Source organism: Cryptomeria japonica, chromosome 5 (assembly GCF_030272615.1).
Source record: "Cryptomeria japonica chromosome 5, Sugi_1.0, whole genome shotgun sequence".
Taxonomy (NCBI): Eukaryota; Viridiplantae; Streptophyta; class Pinopsida; order Cupressales; family Cupressaceae; genus Cryptomeria; species Cryptomeria japonica.
Window position 1 is genome coordinate 157,263,662 of NC_081409.1, and position 16,714 is coordinate 157,280,375.

Consider the following 16,714-nt stretch of genomic DNA (forward strand, 5'->3'; position numbering starts at 1 on the left):
ACATTGAGGATATATCCATATTAACATGACACATGTGATCTATTTAATAAATCCTCCCCCAACACAACTTCCATCGCATATATGACTAATGAGTGCTTACATCTCAATATAGTTCTCAATCTCTTATATTTGATTTCAACAAGGAAAATCATTTGCCTTCTGATTACCATCAAACATATTTGAGTTTTCATCCTTGAGTTTGTAAACAAGCCTAAACCAAATACAGGGAAACAAACTAGAGCTTTGGTTTAGTAACCCATTAAATTAACCCGCATGGTGGACATGTGTAGATGTACTCTCTTTTCATACCATGGTACATAACTCTTAAACATGAAGAAATTTTGATCACAACAAGTTACCGAAACAAGCCTACTCTCACTATTTGCATAACTTACCTTAACTATTTTAGATTTGACTTTGAGATCACTTCTATCAACATGAATAGATACATAATATTATAGAAATATCACAACTCATTTCATCTTCATAAAAATCTACTATACTACCACAACTCAAAATGTACGACAAACAAGTCAGATATGACATGACAAGTAATTGCATTCTACTAGATACCTTGACAACAAAGACTACAACTTGCTTGCACTCTTTTTCATCATACATTTGACATCAATAACAACATATTCTAACAAAATGCTTCAAGAAGATGCTCAAATATGGTGGATATTTGAAAAGGTCAATGTCAATTTGTTGTATCAAAGAGTAATTATAACCAACTATCTGTCAATTTCTACAATTCTTGGGTGAAGGGTGCAGTCACCATAGGAAGTTTTAATTTCAAGGTTACTCTAAAGCTAATAAGGTAGGTGACTTGTTTGAGTTGCAAAGAGAAAAAGCTAGCCAAAAGAAGAAAAAAAATACTACGATGAATTTGTTGACAAATTCTTCAAGGGAAAAGAATGAATTACAAACATACCATAATGGTTATAGTAGAACCAAGTTTCCTCCTCCTTGGGACCATATGAGATATTATATTATGAGATACTTTACTTTAGAAGGGAGATTTACCATTGTCCATAAGTATTATTTTTCCTTACTAGATAATATGAAAATGGTGAAGAAAATTGCTTTCCCTTATACTTGTTGTCATCAATTCAAAATTGTTTAAATGATTGAGGTAATCATCCTCTCCACCAATGTCTCATCATGGCCATCTAGAAATTCCTATTGTTAAATATGCCTCACCTCTCCCGTTTAGCTAATGTAAAATCAATTTTGACCATGAAAACTTTAAAATATAGAAATGTGGAAAAGAAAAAGCCAAGAAAAATGTCTTCAACCCTACAACAATGGTGATCCCCCAAGTGTTGTCAAATATCCCTCATTTTTCATGTTGAACTTCTCAAGGTTACCCTAAATAAGAGGAAAACCCAATTGCATTATGTCGCATACCCTCCCAAGAGATTTTAAAAGGATCTTAAAACCCCAAACCTAAAAATATATTAGATACTAAACACAATGAAGAAGAGAAGCCTAACAAGGGAAAAACATATAAGTAATGTTGGTAGTCAAGGTAGTAGAAGATTGATAAGAATTTCTAAAGCGGATAACACCAAAAAATACTTTGATAAGGTGGACAAATTATATACAACAAGATTAATTAGGAGGAGAACAAGACTAAAAGTAAAGAGGATCAGGAGGAGGATCCTTCTATGAAGGAGGACACTCACAATGAAGTAGAAGAAGATAGTAGTGAAGAAAAATGAGGAGAGGAAAAGTAGGAGGAAGATGATAAAAAAACTATGCATGACGATAGGGAGAAGACGAAAAATCAAGATATTATCTATTGCCTACCATTAAAGGAAAATAATAGAGAGAACACCATGGTTCTTACTCTAAAACATCAAGCTAAAAAGCTAGGTGAATGAGCTCAAGGATAAGCTAAAGCATAAAAACAATGAAAAAGTAGGCAAAAATTAACATGACAATGTGCAATCATTGAGAATACCAATGGTGTTATGAACAAAAATATCATGGGGGTAGACTTAGGGACCTCCAAGATAATTTAAAAAAAAAGAAAATAAAATAGGGCATTGAGGATACCAAAGATAAAGAAGAGGATTGTGCAAAAAATTAGAGGGAGGCCTGGGGGGTACTCTTTAAACTCCCTCATGGCTAATTGGAACATCTTCAAATGAAGCATCTCATATGTGTTAATGTCTAAGATTGTTGTCTTTTGTCTTCAATTGTTTTTAAAAATATTGCTTTATGGTTGGCCTGTGTGCTATATGTTTCTCAAAAAATATTCTTCTTAGCTTACTGGTCATTTGATGGTTCAATCTTATACTTTATTTCAATATTTGAAAACTTTTTGTGAGGCATATTTCACTCACATTTTTCTCTATCTTAGGGTTAGAGCCCTTTCCTTGCTTTATTAATAGAAAACATATATATCATATCACCAACATGGATATGAGAATCTCTAAAAAAACAAGATCAAACTCAAATCAATTCCCAAAATATTACTATGCCTAATAATATTTCCAAAAACATCTAAAAAAAATAAACCATATACCCAAAGAGATAAACATGTTGAATACTCCTTGAATAAACTATCCAAAACTAGAAATCATGGTTTAATATCCATCTCCATTGTATTTTATGAAAATGGTTTAAATGGAATCTTGATTCAGAGTTATTTTAATTGACTGAAACATAAAAATTAATTTATTGAGTGGTCTGAGAAAAGTAATAATACTAGATTTTATAAACAAAATAGTTGATAATACAATCATGAAGTTGCAATTATATAATATTATAGTAAAAAAATTCAGTAATGAAGCATTATCATTCTCTTGTCCAAAACCAAAATTTCTCCCCATTAGTTAAGAAAACATCTTCATTCATCTTTTTTGGGAGGCTTATAAATCACTTGAGCACATCCAATATAGGCTGAATATCATCCCATTAGAGTAAAATAGTAAGTGTCAAATGAACAAATTTCTATGTATGAGGGGCTAACTTGCACATTTTGAGATGAAAGAAAATTGTCACTTTCTTATAATTTCATTGACAAACTAAGAAATTTTCCAACTAGAAAAAGAAGGCCATTTATAGTGGTTTTACAAAAAAAAAGTTTGACATTAGAATGCCTAGATCATTGATAAGAAAAAAAGATCTAGTAAAAAATTATGAAAAAGAAACTCTAAACCCACAATACATTGAATGTTACCTCAATGACCATAAAATTAATTTTATTGATTTAAAATATAACTAAAATATCTTACTCATTTTTTTTCTCTTTTACTATTGTTTTATAATTTAAAAATAATAATTATAATCTCTAATAAAAATTTCATATTAACCAATAAAATATGGTACTCACCAAAATGCAATCTCATTGTACACATCAATATTAAATTGTTCTCTGAAAATCTATTCACAATTTTTATATGTCTTCCTTTGTATGATCTGTAAGTGATTCTCTGTACTTAAATCAATTAAAAACAAACAAACAAAAAAAAAATTGTACTCACCAAAATGCAATAAATATGTTAAATCAATTTAGTGCGACAATACTCTTAGAATTGACGTTCAGGCTATGTTGATGAGTAGATAACTTATAGATTATCAGCTTTGTCGTCATTTTAGCTTCCACCATGAGCTTCCTACTGCTTTTTATGGATTTGTTTTATTTGGTGATATGGCCGGGATATTGATGATATCGAAACATATTGGTTGATATTAAAAGAGAATCCAGACAAAGATGATATTGAAAGATATTGATTGCCCATTGAAGGAAACAACAAAACCTGGCATACATAAATAATTCACGAGCAAGTGTCGAAGTTGCAGGTTTTTGTGAAGCAGTTGTTAAAAACTGAGCCATACTGCAGGTGAATACATTTTTCGCACTAAAACTGTGAATAAATTTATTGTATGCAAGCTAGAATGGTTTGGGTACGTGGTGTTTTAGGGTTGGAAAGCATGTGCGAGAACGGGAAAGAGGTGCATAAAGTGGGATTACATATCATTACATCTACATAACATCGAAAGGCGCGGTCACACGTGGGGGTAGCCGTGGAAGAGTGGGACTGGGAGACCCCACGTATTCGTTTGCAGAAATTTGATGCCTATGGCCGGGATTCTCTCTTTCTGTCTCCTGCGAAGCCCAATCATTGTGAGTTGTATAAATCATGTTAATAGGCCAAACAAGCAGTAGCAGCATCACAAAGGGCAAACCACAATAGAACGAATATGAGCATTCCAATGCCTTCTATCTCCCGTCTCTCTTGTCTTGGGGTGACAATGGCCCTGCATTCTCCTCACAAGAACAGGCATAATCGGTCAAAGAGCATGCCCTCAAGGCTGCAGGGTGACCCAATTCTCACAGATGCACTTGTGAGTGAATTGGAGAGACTGGAGGACTGTTGTTCTTCTTCCTCGTGTTTTGGAGGAGATTGGCTTCCACAAGCAATCGACGTAGTGGTGAATTGTTGTTCCAATCTGTCAGACATAAAGATACACATGGAGAGCAAGTGGATGAACTCACATCTGGATGACATACTTCATCTGCTTGAGGTGTGCAATTTGTTGAGAGACACCATTGCCGACATCAGGAAGCAGCACGCTTGTGTTCAGATAGCCATTCGAGGACTTGGCCCTGTTCTCACTCCATCTTTCCATGCATTCCAGAGAGTTCGGACATCTCTTGTCTCTTGGCTGGAGAAGAAGAATGACACAAACTCCCAGCTGGAGAAATGCATGTCGAGTTTGAGGCGAATGGCGGAAAAGCTGAACCGTGAAGATAACCATGCCAAGGCCATCATCATAATGGTCTGCTCTGCCCTTGTCGCTGCTCTTTCCTTCAAGACATCCCACATGAGGATGCCATCTCTTCCTCTTCCTACACATTTCAGTCGCCTGCATGACAAGCTCAAGGAGGCAGTCGAAATGAGAAAGAGTTCATCATCATCAAGGTCGTTGCACGAGTTAGAGGCAGCAGATATTGCACTGGGAAACCTCAACAATCTTCTAAACTCCAATTCCATGTTGCACCTTCCTCTTCATCTCTCGCCTGCCACCGTGGCGCTTCATGAGTTGGAGACTACTCTTCCCCTGTTTGAGCACAAAATCAACCAACTATTTAAGTTTCTTATCTCTGCGAGAGTTGCTCTCTTGAACACCCTTTCTTCCCATTGATCCTCCACATGCTCCCTTGCAAATCTTAAGCAGGCCGCCAAATTGGGCTTTTAAACAATTTGGGGTCTGGATTGTAAAACTCGAGGGGTTCTGCCGAGTAACATACATGTATATATCATGACTTTCAAAGATCAAGATTAAGTTCATCTCCTTTAGTAAAAAAATACAAAATATTTGGTCACTATTTTTGAGTGTTTGTCTTTTATAAATAGTGCATATAGCTTATAAAAATCTTACACTGTGGGTCAAAAGGTCAAGCATGAAACCTCTATAAAAATAAGGATCTTAAAAGCTCACTGAGATCTACTCAATTAAAATGGATGACTTATAATTAAAAAAACGTTTTGTTTAAGGTTAAGGTTTTCATTCAATAAAATGTCAATTTAGAGATCAATATAGACTTAAAGAAAGTTTCATTCAATTTTAATTGCAACTTCATTCTGATTAGATTAAAATGGGAGAGGTCTGAACCATTACAATTTTAACTCCAACTTCATTGTCTCTCATCTAGTCACCATGTTTAATCTTAAAAAACTTGCCATCTATTTTCTTAAACAGATTATTATGAGTATTTCTTTTATTATTTCATACATCTTTATTCTTCTATCCTATATCACTATTACTAAAATCAAAAATATTTTCATTATCCTTGTCAATATCAAATCACAACTAAACATGTATAATATTCCCTTTATGTAAGATGATAGATCTATGGTCCAGAGAATAATAGAATTTTTTATGAATGTTTGAAATTCTTGTAATCTATAATTCAATTAGTGATGAAATGATTTCATTATATATAAACTAGTAAGTAGATTCACATTACTTTTAACTAATTCATTATTCTTCTTTTTTTCTATAACATATAGACTTTAGTAAATAAAATAAATAAAAGTAATAATTTTTAACTCAAATATTTGTTTTTGGTAATTAAATAGCCGGAAGGGCCAACACCCATTATAGTAAAAGATTAAAGTTTTTTAATAGAGTTAACAAAGTCCAAAAAGTTGATAGAAACATGAAAAAAATGATATAGGCATACGCAGCCAAAAAGATCCATACTATACCAAATTGTTAATTGCCTTACTATAGAAGAAAAAAGAGGCTAGATTAAAAGGGAGGGAAATATGATGCTAGAAACATGGTACTATGCCCAAAGATGAAAGAACATTGGAGGCATATCTTTAGAGGTCTTTGTGAATTTGATTTACACAAAATATTCATTTGTATGTCTATTAGGGAGGTATAATGAGTTATCAAGATTTCAATAGTTACAAATCTTTTAAATCGTATCTTTTGGAGTGATTAAAGAAATTCAAATTAGTTTTAATGATTACAAATATTTGAAGTCATGTCTTTTGGACTAATAAGGAAATTAAAATGGAAATATTAGTTATTATTATTAAATTTGAAGGGTACAATTTTCATACATGGTAGATAAAGATACAATTACTTCTAATTGAAAAAGACTTGTGGGACATTGTGAGTGGAACTATTAAAAAGCCACAAGCTGCAAATAAAGCAATCAAATGCATGGCTCAAGATCACAAGGAAATAACAATGACTATTCTTCATTTATTTGATGCATATTTGTATCACATTGATCTAACAAAGACATCAAATAAAAATTGGGATAAACTTAATTCTTTATTTGTTTCGTAGGATTCAAGTGCTAAAATGTCCATAAACAAAAAACTTTTTGATTTGAAGATGGGAAGATGGAGATAATATTGTTCTACATATCAATATTTTTTTTTTCCTTCATATTAAACTTGCAAATGTGAAATATAAATTCAATGTTGATGATGCCAAGACAATATTACTAAGAAGTATGCCTTCATTTTTTTATTATACTATTTTTACATTAAATATATTTAATGGTTCATCAAGTGCATACATTAAGTTATCACTTTGTGCAAAGGTGATATAATATTTAATCTTAGGTTTAGGATTCTCTTGTTTATGACAATGCTATATCATATTAAGTAGATTTCTAGCTTGATTATATTGAAAAACATTATTTTATGCATTAGAATTAAGCTCAACAACATTTGTGTAATGGGTAGGAAAGGGACTAGTTAAAAATTGTAAGTTCTAATTAGGACCTATGCTATAGATTTTTTCCCTTTATCATTCACACCAACAACCTATATGATATTAGAGTCAATGAGGTCTTGGAATTCATTTCATGCATGCATCACATGGTGTCATATCATGGAGTATGATGTTACTGACAAATGTCTTCAATTTAGATGAAGGAGGTAAAGGTTTTAAAGTGTCTATGGGATGGGTAGGGGGAAGTATTATAAATTATTATTGTTAGGAAATAATTCTTCAATACTCGATTCATGTAATCTATTTAATACAATCCCATGAGATAAAAGAATGTATACAAGCTTATAGGATAACAATTATGCATAGATCAAATAGACAAGCCACAAGAAAACATATGATATACCTTAAGAAAATTATTAAGAGAGAAAAACCCAACCTCAATTAAATTATTCAACAATAAAGAAATATAGAACACTTAGAGAGTTATATCAAATAGTTCTAGAATATCAAGCCTCTTAATACATCCTCCATGTGTCCAAGCATGAATACATGTATCCCATGCCATGCTTCACATGTGTACTCTTTAGAAAGATTCAATACAATTATATCAACTCACCCAACCATCCTTAATAGATAAACATGTATTTTTCTATGTAGACATAAGCTCACACAAATACAACCAAGTGGTAAAGTAAAATCATGTGAATACAATACCATTGATCCTACATTTGATATTGGATACTAAGTTTTTATTTTATTAATAGTTTTCCAATATTAAATTAAATACATTATCCCAATGTGGGACCTCACATTAAACAACTTTCCCAATCTTAGATACAACACATAAAGTGGCCTCAAGAAAGTTAACTCTTAGTGATGTATGTACTTCTAGGTCCCCTAGCTACACAACTCATATAATAATAATAATAATAATATTAAAAACATTATGCAAGATATACAAAATCCTATCCCACCATTCTCCCACTTTTTGTATACATTTCATAAGGGTCAATAAATAAAATACATTATCATAACCATACATGAAACCACATGAAGCTCTAGCATTCTCTTGTGTTGCATCATGATGCCTATAATGAAATCAAAGTGACCAAAATATTAAGAAAAAAACTTCTCTAATTCTTCAACGTGTCACCTACAGAAGAAAATAAACAAACCAAGGTGAGGATACACTAATCCAAGAATACAACTATCAAATCCAATTTGAAAATAAAGGCTCCAAGGTACTCCATAAGGAAAAACACCAAGATGATAAAAAATAACATCCACAACACATTTCAATACATCCAACCATCCATACCTGTTAGGTATAAAAAAAATTAGTTAAACCATTCCAAAAATATGAATCAAACCCACAAACCACAATCAAGCTCCTTGTACCAAATCTCTTATGAAGAACATACATATCCAAGACCTCCCCCTGCATAGGTAATATCAAGTCTAAGAATAAACTCATCACATATAAACATTACTAATCAATGCTCATATCAAGGTGTGACAAGTAGCCAAACCATGAAATACCAAGAACAATCACAATAATCTATAAATGCAACCCAACTAATTACATGCTCTCTTACAGTATCTCACCAATCTCCACAATCATATAATCATGAATCTCATTGAAGAAACCATAGAACAAAGAGAGAAAATCTAGAAACTATAACATGTCCTTCTACTCATACCTCAAAGAAGTAACATTGTGTCAAGTGTGATCTCCTTACAATCCCAAAAGAAAAAGCCATAAATAAACCCAACCCATTCAATCTTTTAGATAAAACAAATATATGTATCATGTATAATGTGAACATTGATGTAAGCTTCTCAAAACCAAGGACATCAAACTCATAATAAAAATTTTCAATGAAGAAAAGAAGCCCAATAAACCACCTTCGAAGATCCTCATAATGGCATCATAATATAAACTCAAATTCTCAAGGAGCCAAAGATGATATTGTTTTCTCAAAATGAATCCTCCATAACTAAACATCTATCCATAGCTCAAAATCCATGTCCATGAAAAATAAAGCATAGAACATAACTCATGTGAAACAAGAATGGGTAAGTACCTTTCAATATGATAAATTGTTGAGTAGACCAAGAGTGGAGAATGAGAAGATCCTCCAAGATATCTAAACCATCATGACTCATCCAATAATAATCTCCTCATAGGTCCATGTCGAATTCACATCCAATTAAGGTGTAGGCTCCTAGTAATTTCTATTTAAATCTGATGAAGAGTGATCATCTCAACACACGTATCTAATCAGAGATGAACTCCAAGTCTTACCTAGGCCTCCAAGTATCCATGAACAATTATAATTGATCAATCCATGCCAAACTCCAAATGCAACATAACCGGACATAAAAATTAATTTATTAAGTGGTTTGAGAAAAAAATTATAACAACACTTGATATTATAAAGAAAATAATTGATATTACTATCATGAAGTTATAATGATAATATTATAATATAAATAGACTAAGTAATCAAGACTATAAAGAATACTATGATTATTCTCATTCACTTAGAACACATATACATTTCTTTAGCTTAGAAGACTATAAATAAAACACATCTAATATAGGTTGAATATCATTCGACTATGGAAAAATATTATGAGTACAAAACTTATATCTATAAGGGGCTGACCTGTACATGTTGAGATAACAAAAGAGAATCTTTCACTTTCTTACAGTTATATTGACAAAGATAATGCCCAACTATTATAGAAAAAACATTTGCAATGGTTTTACAATAATATCAAATAACATTACAGTGCCTAAATCATTGATCCATAAAATAAGGATCTAATAACAAATAGATCAAAACAAAATGGACACCCACAATACCTTGAATGTACCCTAATAACCTCAATCACCTAAAAAACAACTTTATAATGTTAATGTACAAATCGATAGTGAATTATTCTATTTTCATACATAGAATGCATCTCTGTTGACAATTTTTATTTGTTTGCCTTTCATGAGGTATAATTGGTAATCTATAGCTAAATCAATTTAGTGCTGCAATACTTTTGAGTTGACATTCAGGCAATGTTGGTTCTTAGATAACTTCAAGGAAATTGTAAAGATTAGAAAGAGCAGAGAAAACAATAACAAAAACATAAAAGCAATGAGAAGAGACAACACACGATTTATCGTGGTTTGGCAAATATGCCTACATCCACACTCAAAGCAAGGAATAACTTCTATTAATCAACTCTCAATACATGGGCTGCACACAGCCATTATATAATCATATTCAGATATGAAATGAACAGTTGGGAGAACGTGAAGGGTCATGTGACCGTTGGACTTCACATTCCCAACAGAAATCACCTCTGTAATACTTATAGATAGCTTCTATCATTAGCTTATAGCTTCTATCATTTGCTTCCTACTGCTTTTTATAAATTTGTTTTATTTACGTGCTTCCATCCAAGCTAGCACGGAACACACTTCCAGACAAAGGTGAAATTGAAATATATTGATTGTCGATTGAGAGGACCGACAAAACCTGGTATGCATAAATAATTCATGAATAAGTGTTCAAGTTGGACGTTTATGTGAAGCAGTTGTTAAAAGCTGAGTCACATTGCAGGTGATTACATTTGCCTTCTACAGTTGTGAATAAGTTTATTGTGTGCAAGCTAGAATGGTTGGGTACCTGGGTGTTTTATGGTTGGATAGCATGTGCGAGAATGGGAAAGAGGCGCATAAAGTGGAACTACATATCATTTCACCTACATCACATCGAAAGGCGCGGCCACACGTGGGTGTAGCCGAGGGAGAGTGAGATTGGGGAACACCACGTATTGGTCTGCAGAAATTTGATGTTTATGGCCGGGATTCTCTCTTTCTGTCTCCTGCGATGCCCAACCATTGTGAGTTGTATAAATCATGTTAATAGGCCAAGCAACAAGCAGCATCATCACAAAGGGCAAACCACAAGAGAATGAACATGAGCATTCCAATGCCTTCTATCTCTCGTCTCTCTTCTCTTCGAGTGACAATGGCCCTGCACTTTCCTCACAAGAATAGGCATAATCGGTCAAAGAGCATGCCCTCAAGGCTGCAGGGTGACCCAATTCTTACAGACGCACTTATCAGTGAGGTAGAAAGATTGGAGGACTGCTGTTCTTCTTCCTCATGCTTTGGAGGAGATTGGCTTGCACAAGCACTGGAGGTAGCGATGAAATGTTGTTCCAATCTTTCAGACATGAAGATACACATGGAGAGCAAGTGGATGAACGCACATCTGGATGACATACTTCATCTGCTTGAGGCGTGCAATGTTTTGAGAGACACCATTGCAGACATCAGGAAGCAGAACGCTTGTATACAGATAGCAATTCGAGGACTTGGCCCTGCCCTCACTCCGTCTGTGCATGTCCTCCAGAGAGCTCACACCTCTATTGCTTCTTGGCTGAAGAAGAAGAATGACACAAACTCGCAGCTGGAGAAATGCATGTCGAATTTGAGGCGAATGGCGGAAAAGCTGAACCGTGAGGATAGAGCAGGAGTGGAAGGCGCTGTCATGAACATGATCCATGCCAAGGCCATCATCATAATGGTTTGCTCTGCCTTTGTCGCTGCTCTTTCCTTCAAGACATCACACATGAGGATGCCATCTCTTCCTCTTCCTACGCATTTCAGTCGCCTGCATGACAAGCTGAGGGAGGCAGTCGAAATGAGAAAGAGGTCATCATCATCAAGGTTGTTGAACGAGTTGGAGGGAGCAGATATTGCACTAGGAAACCTCAACAATCATTTAAACTCAAACTCCAAGTTGCACCTTCCTCTTCACCTCTCGCCCGCAACCGTCGCACTTCATCAGTTGGAGACAACTCTTCCCCAGTTTGAGCACAAAATCAACCAGCTATTCAGGTTTCTTATCTCTACGAGAGTTGCACTCTTGAACAGCCTTTCTTCGCACTGAAATTCTTCGAATGAAATTCTTAGAGAAGCGGCCAAATCGGGCTTTTAAACAATTTGGGGGATTCTGCTGGGTAACATACATGTATGTAGCAAAACTGTATCAAAGATCAAGATTAAATTGATCTCCTTTAGTAAAAATATACAAAATATTGGTCACGATTCTCTGTGTTTTGTCTTTTATTAAGAGTGCATATAGCTAGTAAAAATGTTGCACTATAAGGGTCAAAATGCCAAGCATGAAACCTTTGATCAAACTTGTGATCTTAAAAGTTTACTGAGATCTACTGAATCGAAATGAACGACTTATAGTTAGCATGTTATTCGTTAATATGTCATACAAATCAAAGATTACGAATTAGAACAATAATGAAATGGACTATTGACCTTACCTAAATTGAATCATCCTTGCTAGAATTGTCAATGTAATAAATGCATGGTAATAAGTATTTAAAATTAGATTCAATATTATGTTCAACATTCCGTTTTATTAAATATTATCTTCTTTCTTCATCATTAGAGTGGTATCTTTATCATTAGGACTTGCCCAATGAAGTTATGACTGTCATAAATTTACTAAGACTGCCCTAATGAATCTATGAGCCCTAATGAATGCAGTACACACCCAATGAAGCTATGACTGTCCTACATTCATTAAGACTGCTTTGACTTCATTGGGACTGTCATAACTTCATCAGGGAAGTACTAACGAATGTAGGATAGTCATAGATTCATTGGTACTGCCCTTCTTACTCCTCACTCTCTCTTTATGAACTAATTTTATTGTCTTGTTTGTGCATACATGTAGAAACCATCATCATGCCAAGGAAATGATCGAAGAATCCAACAATGGAAGAGTGTTAAGTTAGGAATGTGAATAAAAGAGAAGGACTAAGGGAACTTCATGAAGCAAGGAAATTGAACACAACACCAGAAGACATGCAAGAGGAAGTTGAAACATCCACCCAGTCTAAGGGAGATATTGAATTGGCAGCACAAAGGCAACATATGAAAAACCTCCATGCAATGAGACAATGAATCCCGAGGTTGAGAGCACGTTATTTACTGCATATCATGTTGAAGGTTCACCATCTCTTGCATCTCAAGTTGAAATAACACCATGTACAACATCTCACATTAAATGCAAACCTTCTACGACATCTCATGTTGCAAGTACATCACCATTGGCATCAAATATGGTAGATACAGCATATTCTACATATCAATTTCAAAGTATGTTGTCATTTGCATCGCTGGTTGAAGGCATGCCATCTATACTTAATTTTGTTAACATTCCCATTGTTGAGGCAACTTGAAATTTGAGAATGTTTTTTAAAATATTCCATTGAAAGCCTAATTATATGATTGATATTGATTCTAATACTTTGAAACCAATTGTTGATAAGATTCCAAAGCATACTTGTGAAAAATATGCTAACTGGATATAGAGATTATTTTTGGAGAAGTTACATGAGACTTGAAGATGCCAACTATTTGTTGAAATGATGAGGAATATTAAATTTAAGCCCATCGTGAAGATTCTTGGGCTAATATCATTTGTTCTTTCAAGTGAGAAATTCATTGTAAATAATTTAATGAGTGCATATGAGAGTGTGGGTTCTACATCACACACGAAAGATAGTAATATCACATGATGTGTCATTATATTAGCAATAGTAAACACTCAAACCAATAAATATCATCTCTTTAGTAAGATGAGTAAAGCATTGAAAAATAGTAGAAAATCTCTAATGGTAGCCATGGGAAGGAATGAAAGAGTGGAGGATCCAAACAACAACGAATTATGAGAATTCTCTAGTAGACTACCACAAAAGGATAAAGCAATTGTTGATGCCTTGAGATCCTTAATTGACGAATTTTGGAAGAACGACACAATGGTATCTCCTAATTAAAGAGATGTTGTAACAAGGAGGATTAGTACTCAAATCTACAATCAACATCCGAAGCTTTTTTTGGATTAAACACAAACAAAACTTTTTGCCAAATTTATAGATATGTATCTTCAAATTAAAATTACTCAAAGATTTTTTTGAAATGGTAAGGCCTTTTTATGTCAAAACCAATTACACATTTACAATTTGTTGTTGTATAGTACATATTATATTTTCTAATTATCATGATGTTTATCAACATATATGTATAGATTTGCATACTAACAATATTTTATAGGAATGTAACAAAAAGGCTCTACCCTAATCTTCAAGGGATGTCATATCTAGCATTATATGTGAAAGAGTGGATGGTCAACTATTTTACAAGAAACTTTTCTTGGATGATACATTTGTTAATTGTGGCAACTTACAACATTTGCCAATTTGAGAACATATGAAGAGTACACATGTACTTAGGAGTAAACTAGTGGAATACGGCAAATATAAGACAATGGCCTATACTCTAAAAGATGGAAAAGAACAAAGCTGTGAATTGGTTAGTGAAAAGATTCTAGTATATCACTTTATGGGCATTTTTCATCACAATATAGTGTATGATTATACAAGGCATAACAAAGAACTTTATGGTTTGACTTGCATATCAAGTTATACAAGTACAAGTTTCCACTTGATATCATTGTTTCAGTTCTTGACTTTGCAAAGAAATATACAGTAAAGCCACAATAGAAGGTGCAATCACAATCTTTCAACTCCACAAAGGTTGATATATTTGTTCATATAGCATTTATTCATGCAAGTTATAATATAGAGGGAAATGGGAAGATGTTAAGGGAGTATAATTTTTATATCAACAATGATGGCACACATTCTACAAAGTTTGTACAAGGTTTATATTAGATGTTCTAGCTTGATTTTTCTAGTAGGGGTAAACCATTCCACCATCATATCATATAGTTAAACAATTTTACATCATAGTTCAAGAATTCTAGGATATTTTTTTGGTTGAGAAGGATTGATAACATCAATTGTGTTCAAGATATGTGTAATTTATGTAAGGCCAAGAATGCAAAGGGGGAGCATGATGATGTACCTAAGAATATATCAAAAGATCCATACCACAAGAAGAGTTCAAGTACAAATATAATCCAAAGTTGATAGACACAAAATCTATCATCGAGTGGTGTAATGCTATAATGGTCTATCTAATGAAGGTAAGTACACAATTCATAGATTCTTTGGTTGGTAGATGATACTAAAATTGTAAAATATGAAGATTGTTGTACATTGACAGTATCAGGTGGGCTACACTCTTTTAGAATCTTTGATACAGGTTCATGGAGTATCCATATGTAACATATGGTGTGCTTTTTTTTTCATGTATAGATGAATTTTACAATGGGTGTGAGTCAAAGGGGAAGATCGATGAATGGTGTACATGAACTCTGATCCTGCTTGAGATAGATTGAATCTTGACAATAATACAACTCACAAAAATAGAAGCATCAATTGACTTTTACTATGTGTCAAATCTAGTCCAACGGGGTAAATTATCTACATATATATTTAATCAAATTCAATATTTTTTCTTAATTGTTCACTAAATCCATTTCTTTGAAAACACATATCATTGTAGGGCATGCTTATGTGGTTATTGCAACTGAAGACAATGAAGAATGAATGGATTATTTTTTGTGTCATCATGTGGAGGAAAAAATGAATTGGATGGCCCTATGATAGATGGAGGAAACATTGAATACCTTAGAAGATCAATTGTTATTACTAGTATATATCTTAGAAGGCACCCAATGAAGAAGTCTAACTTGTGTTTGTTCAAGGAGTTTGAGACACATGAGAATATTCTTCACTATTCTAATAATATTATGGCATCAAACATTTATTTAATCAGATATAAGGGTAAACCAATGAATAAGAACCTATGAAAGCTTCATGAGTCTAACCATGAAGAAATACTTGACATCATAAACAATAGAGGACATCAAAATGATTCATTGGATTGAATGAAAATAGAAACAAATTGTAATATCAAACTTATCTGCATATATGTACATATGACTTGTATATTTGTACAAATAAAATATTGTTCCATATCTACAATCATATGTCTTATGAGATACTTATGTGCAATACTATTGTTTATCAATAAATGGTGTTCTCTTGTGTGAAGGTGTGTCTATATTATTTTTTATGCTACAAAATAGTCCTACACTTAGTGTTACAATTAAGATGAGATTTTTGTAATAAAATATATTGAAAAAAACTTGTGCAACCTACAATGTTGTTTATAAATTACATTTAGCCTAGCTTGAATGCTACAATAGATTTATTGGATTACAAACTCAAAAACTAATCTGTATGAATTAATTCTCAATAGGTTACATGTGTTAACTGTTGATAACATATGTTGTGTTATGTGATTGATCTAGTTGACATAGCTAACTAGTGAAGAACCTTCATTTACTATTATACATCTTATTATTAGTGTTAGAGGAAAGAATTGAGTTGAATTTATTTCCTAACTTTAGTAGTTATGTTATAAAAATGAATCTATTTAAGCATGACAAGATATGGAATATTCTAAAGATATCCTAACAATAATTATTAGGATTCATTA

At 33.1% G+C, this 16,714-nt stretch overlaps 2 protein-coding genes across 2 annotated transcripts; both read left to right on the forward strand.

Moving 5' to 3' along the window:
* The first annotated feature begins 4,266 nt into the window (after nt 1-4,266).
* Nucleotides 4,267-5,160, forward strand: LOC131067577 (protein BPS1, chloroplastic-like). Its single transcript, XM_058002653.2, has one exon. It carries the CDS (start codon nt 4,267-4,269, stop codon nt 5,158-5,160), a length of 894 nt encoding a protein of 297 aa, XP_057858636.2.
* A 6,086-nt stretch (nt 5,161-11,246) lies between these two features.
* LOC131067578 (protein BPS1, chloroplastic-like) lies at nt 11,247-12,173 on the forward strand. The gene has a single exon (XM_058002654.2). The coding sequence runs from the start codon at nt 11,247-11,249 to the stop codon at nt 12,171-12,173; it is 927 nt and encodes a 308-aa protein (XP_057858637.2).
* Nucleotides 12,174-16,714: the final 4,541 nt, after the last annotated feature.

What these genes read in the sequence shown, in the direction of transcription:
- LOC131067578 (XM_058002654.2), top strand. Translation starts at nt 11,247, where the DNA reads ATGGCCCTGCACTTTCCTCACAAGAATAGGCATAATCGGTCAAAGAGC.
- LOC131067577 (XM_058002653.2), top strand. Translation starts at nt 4,267, where the DNA reads ATGGCCCTGCATTCTCCTCACAAGAACAGGCATAATCGGTCAAAGAGC.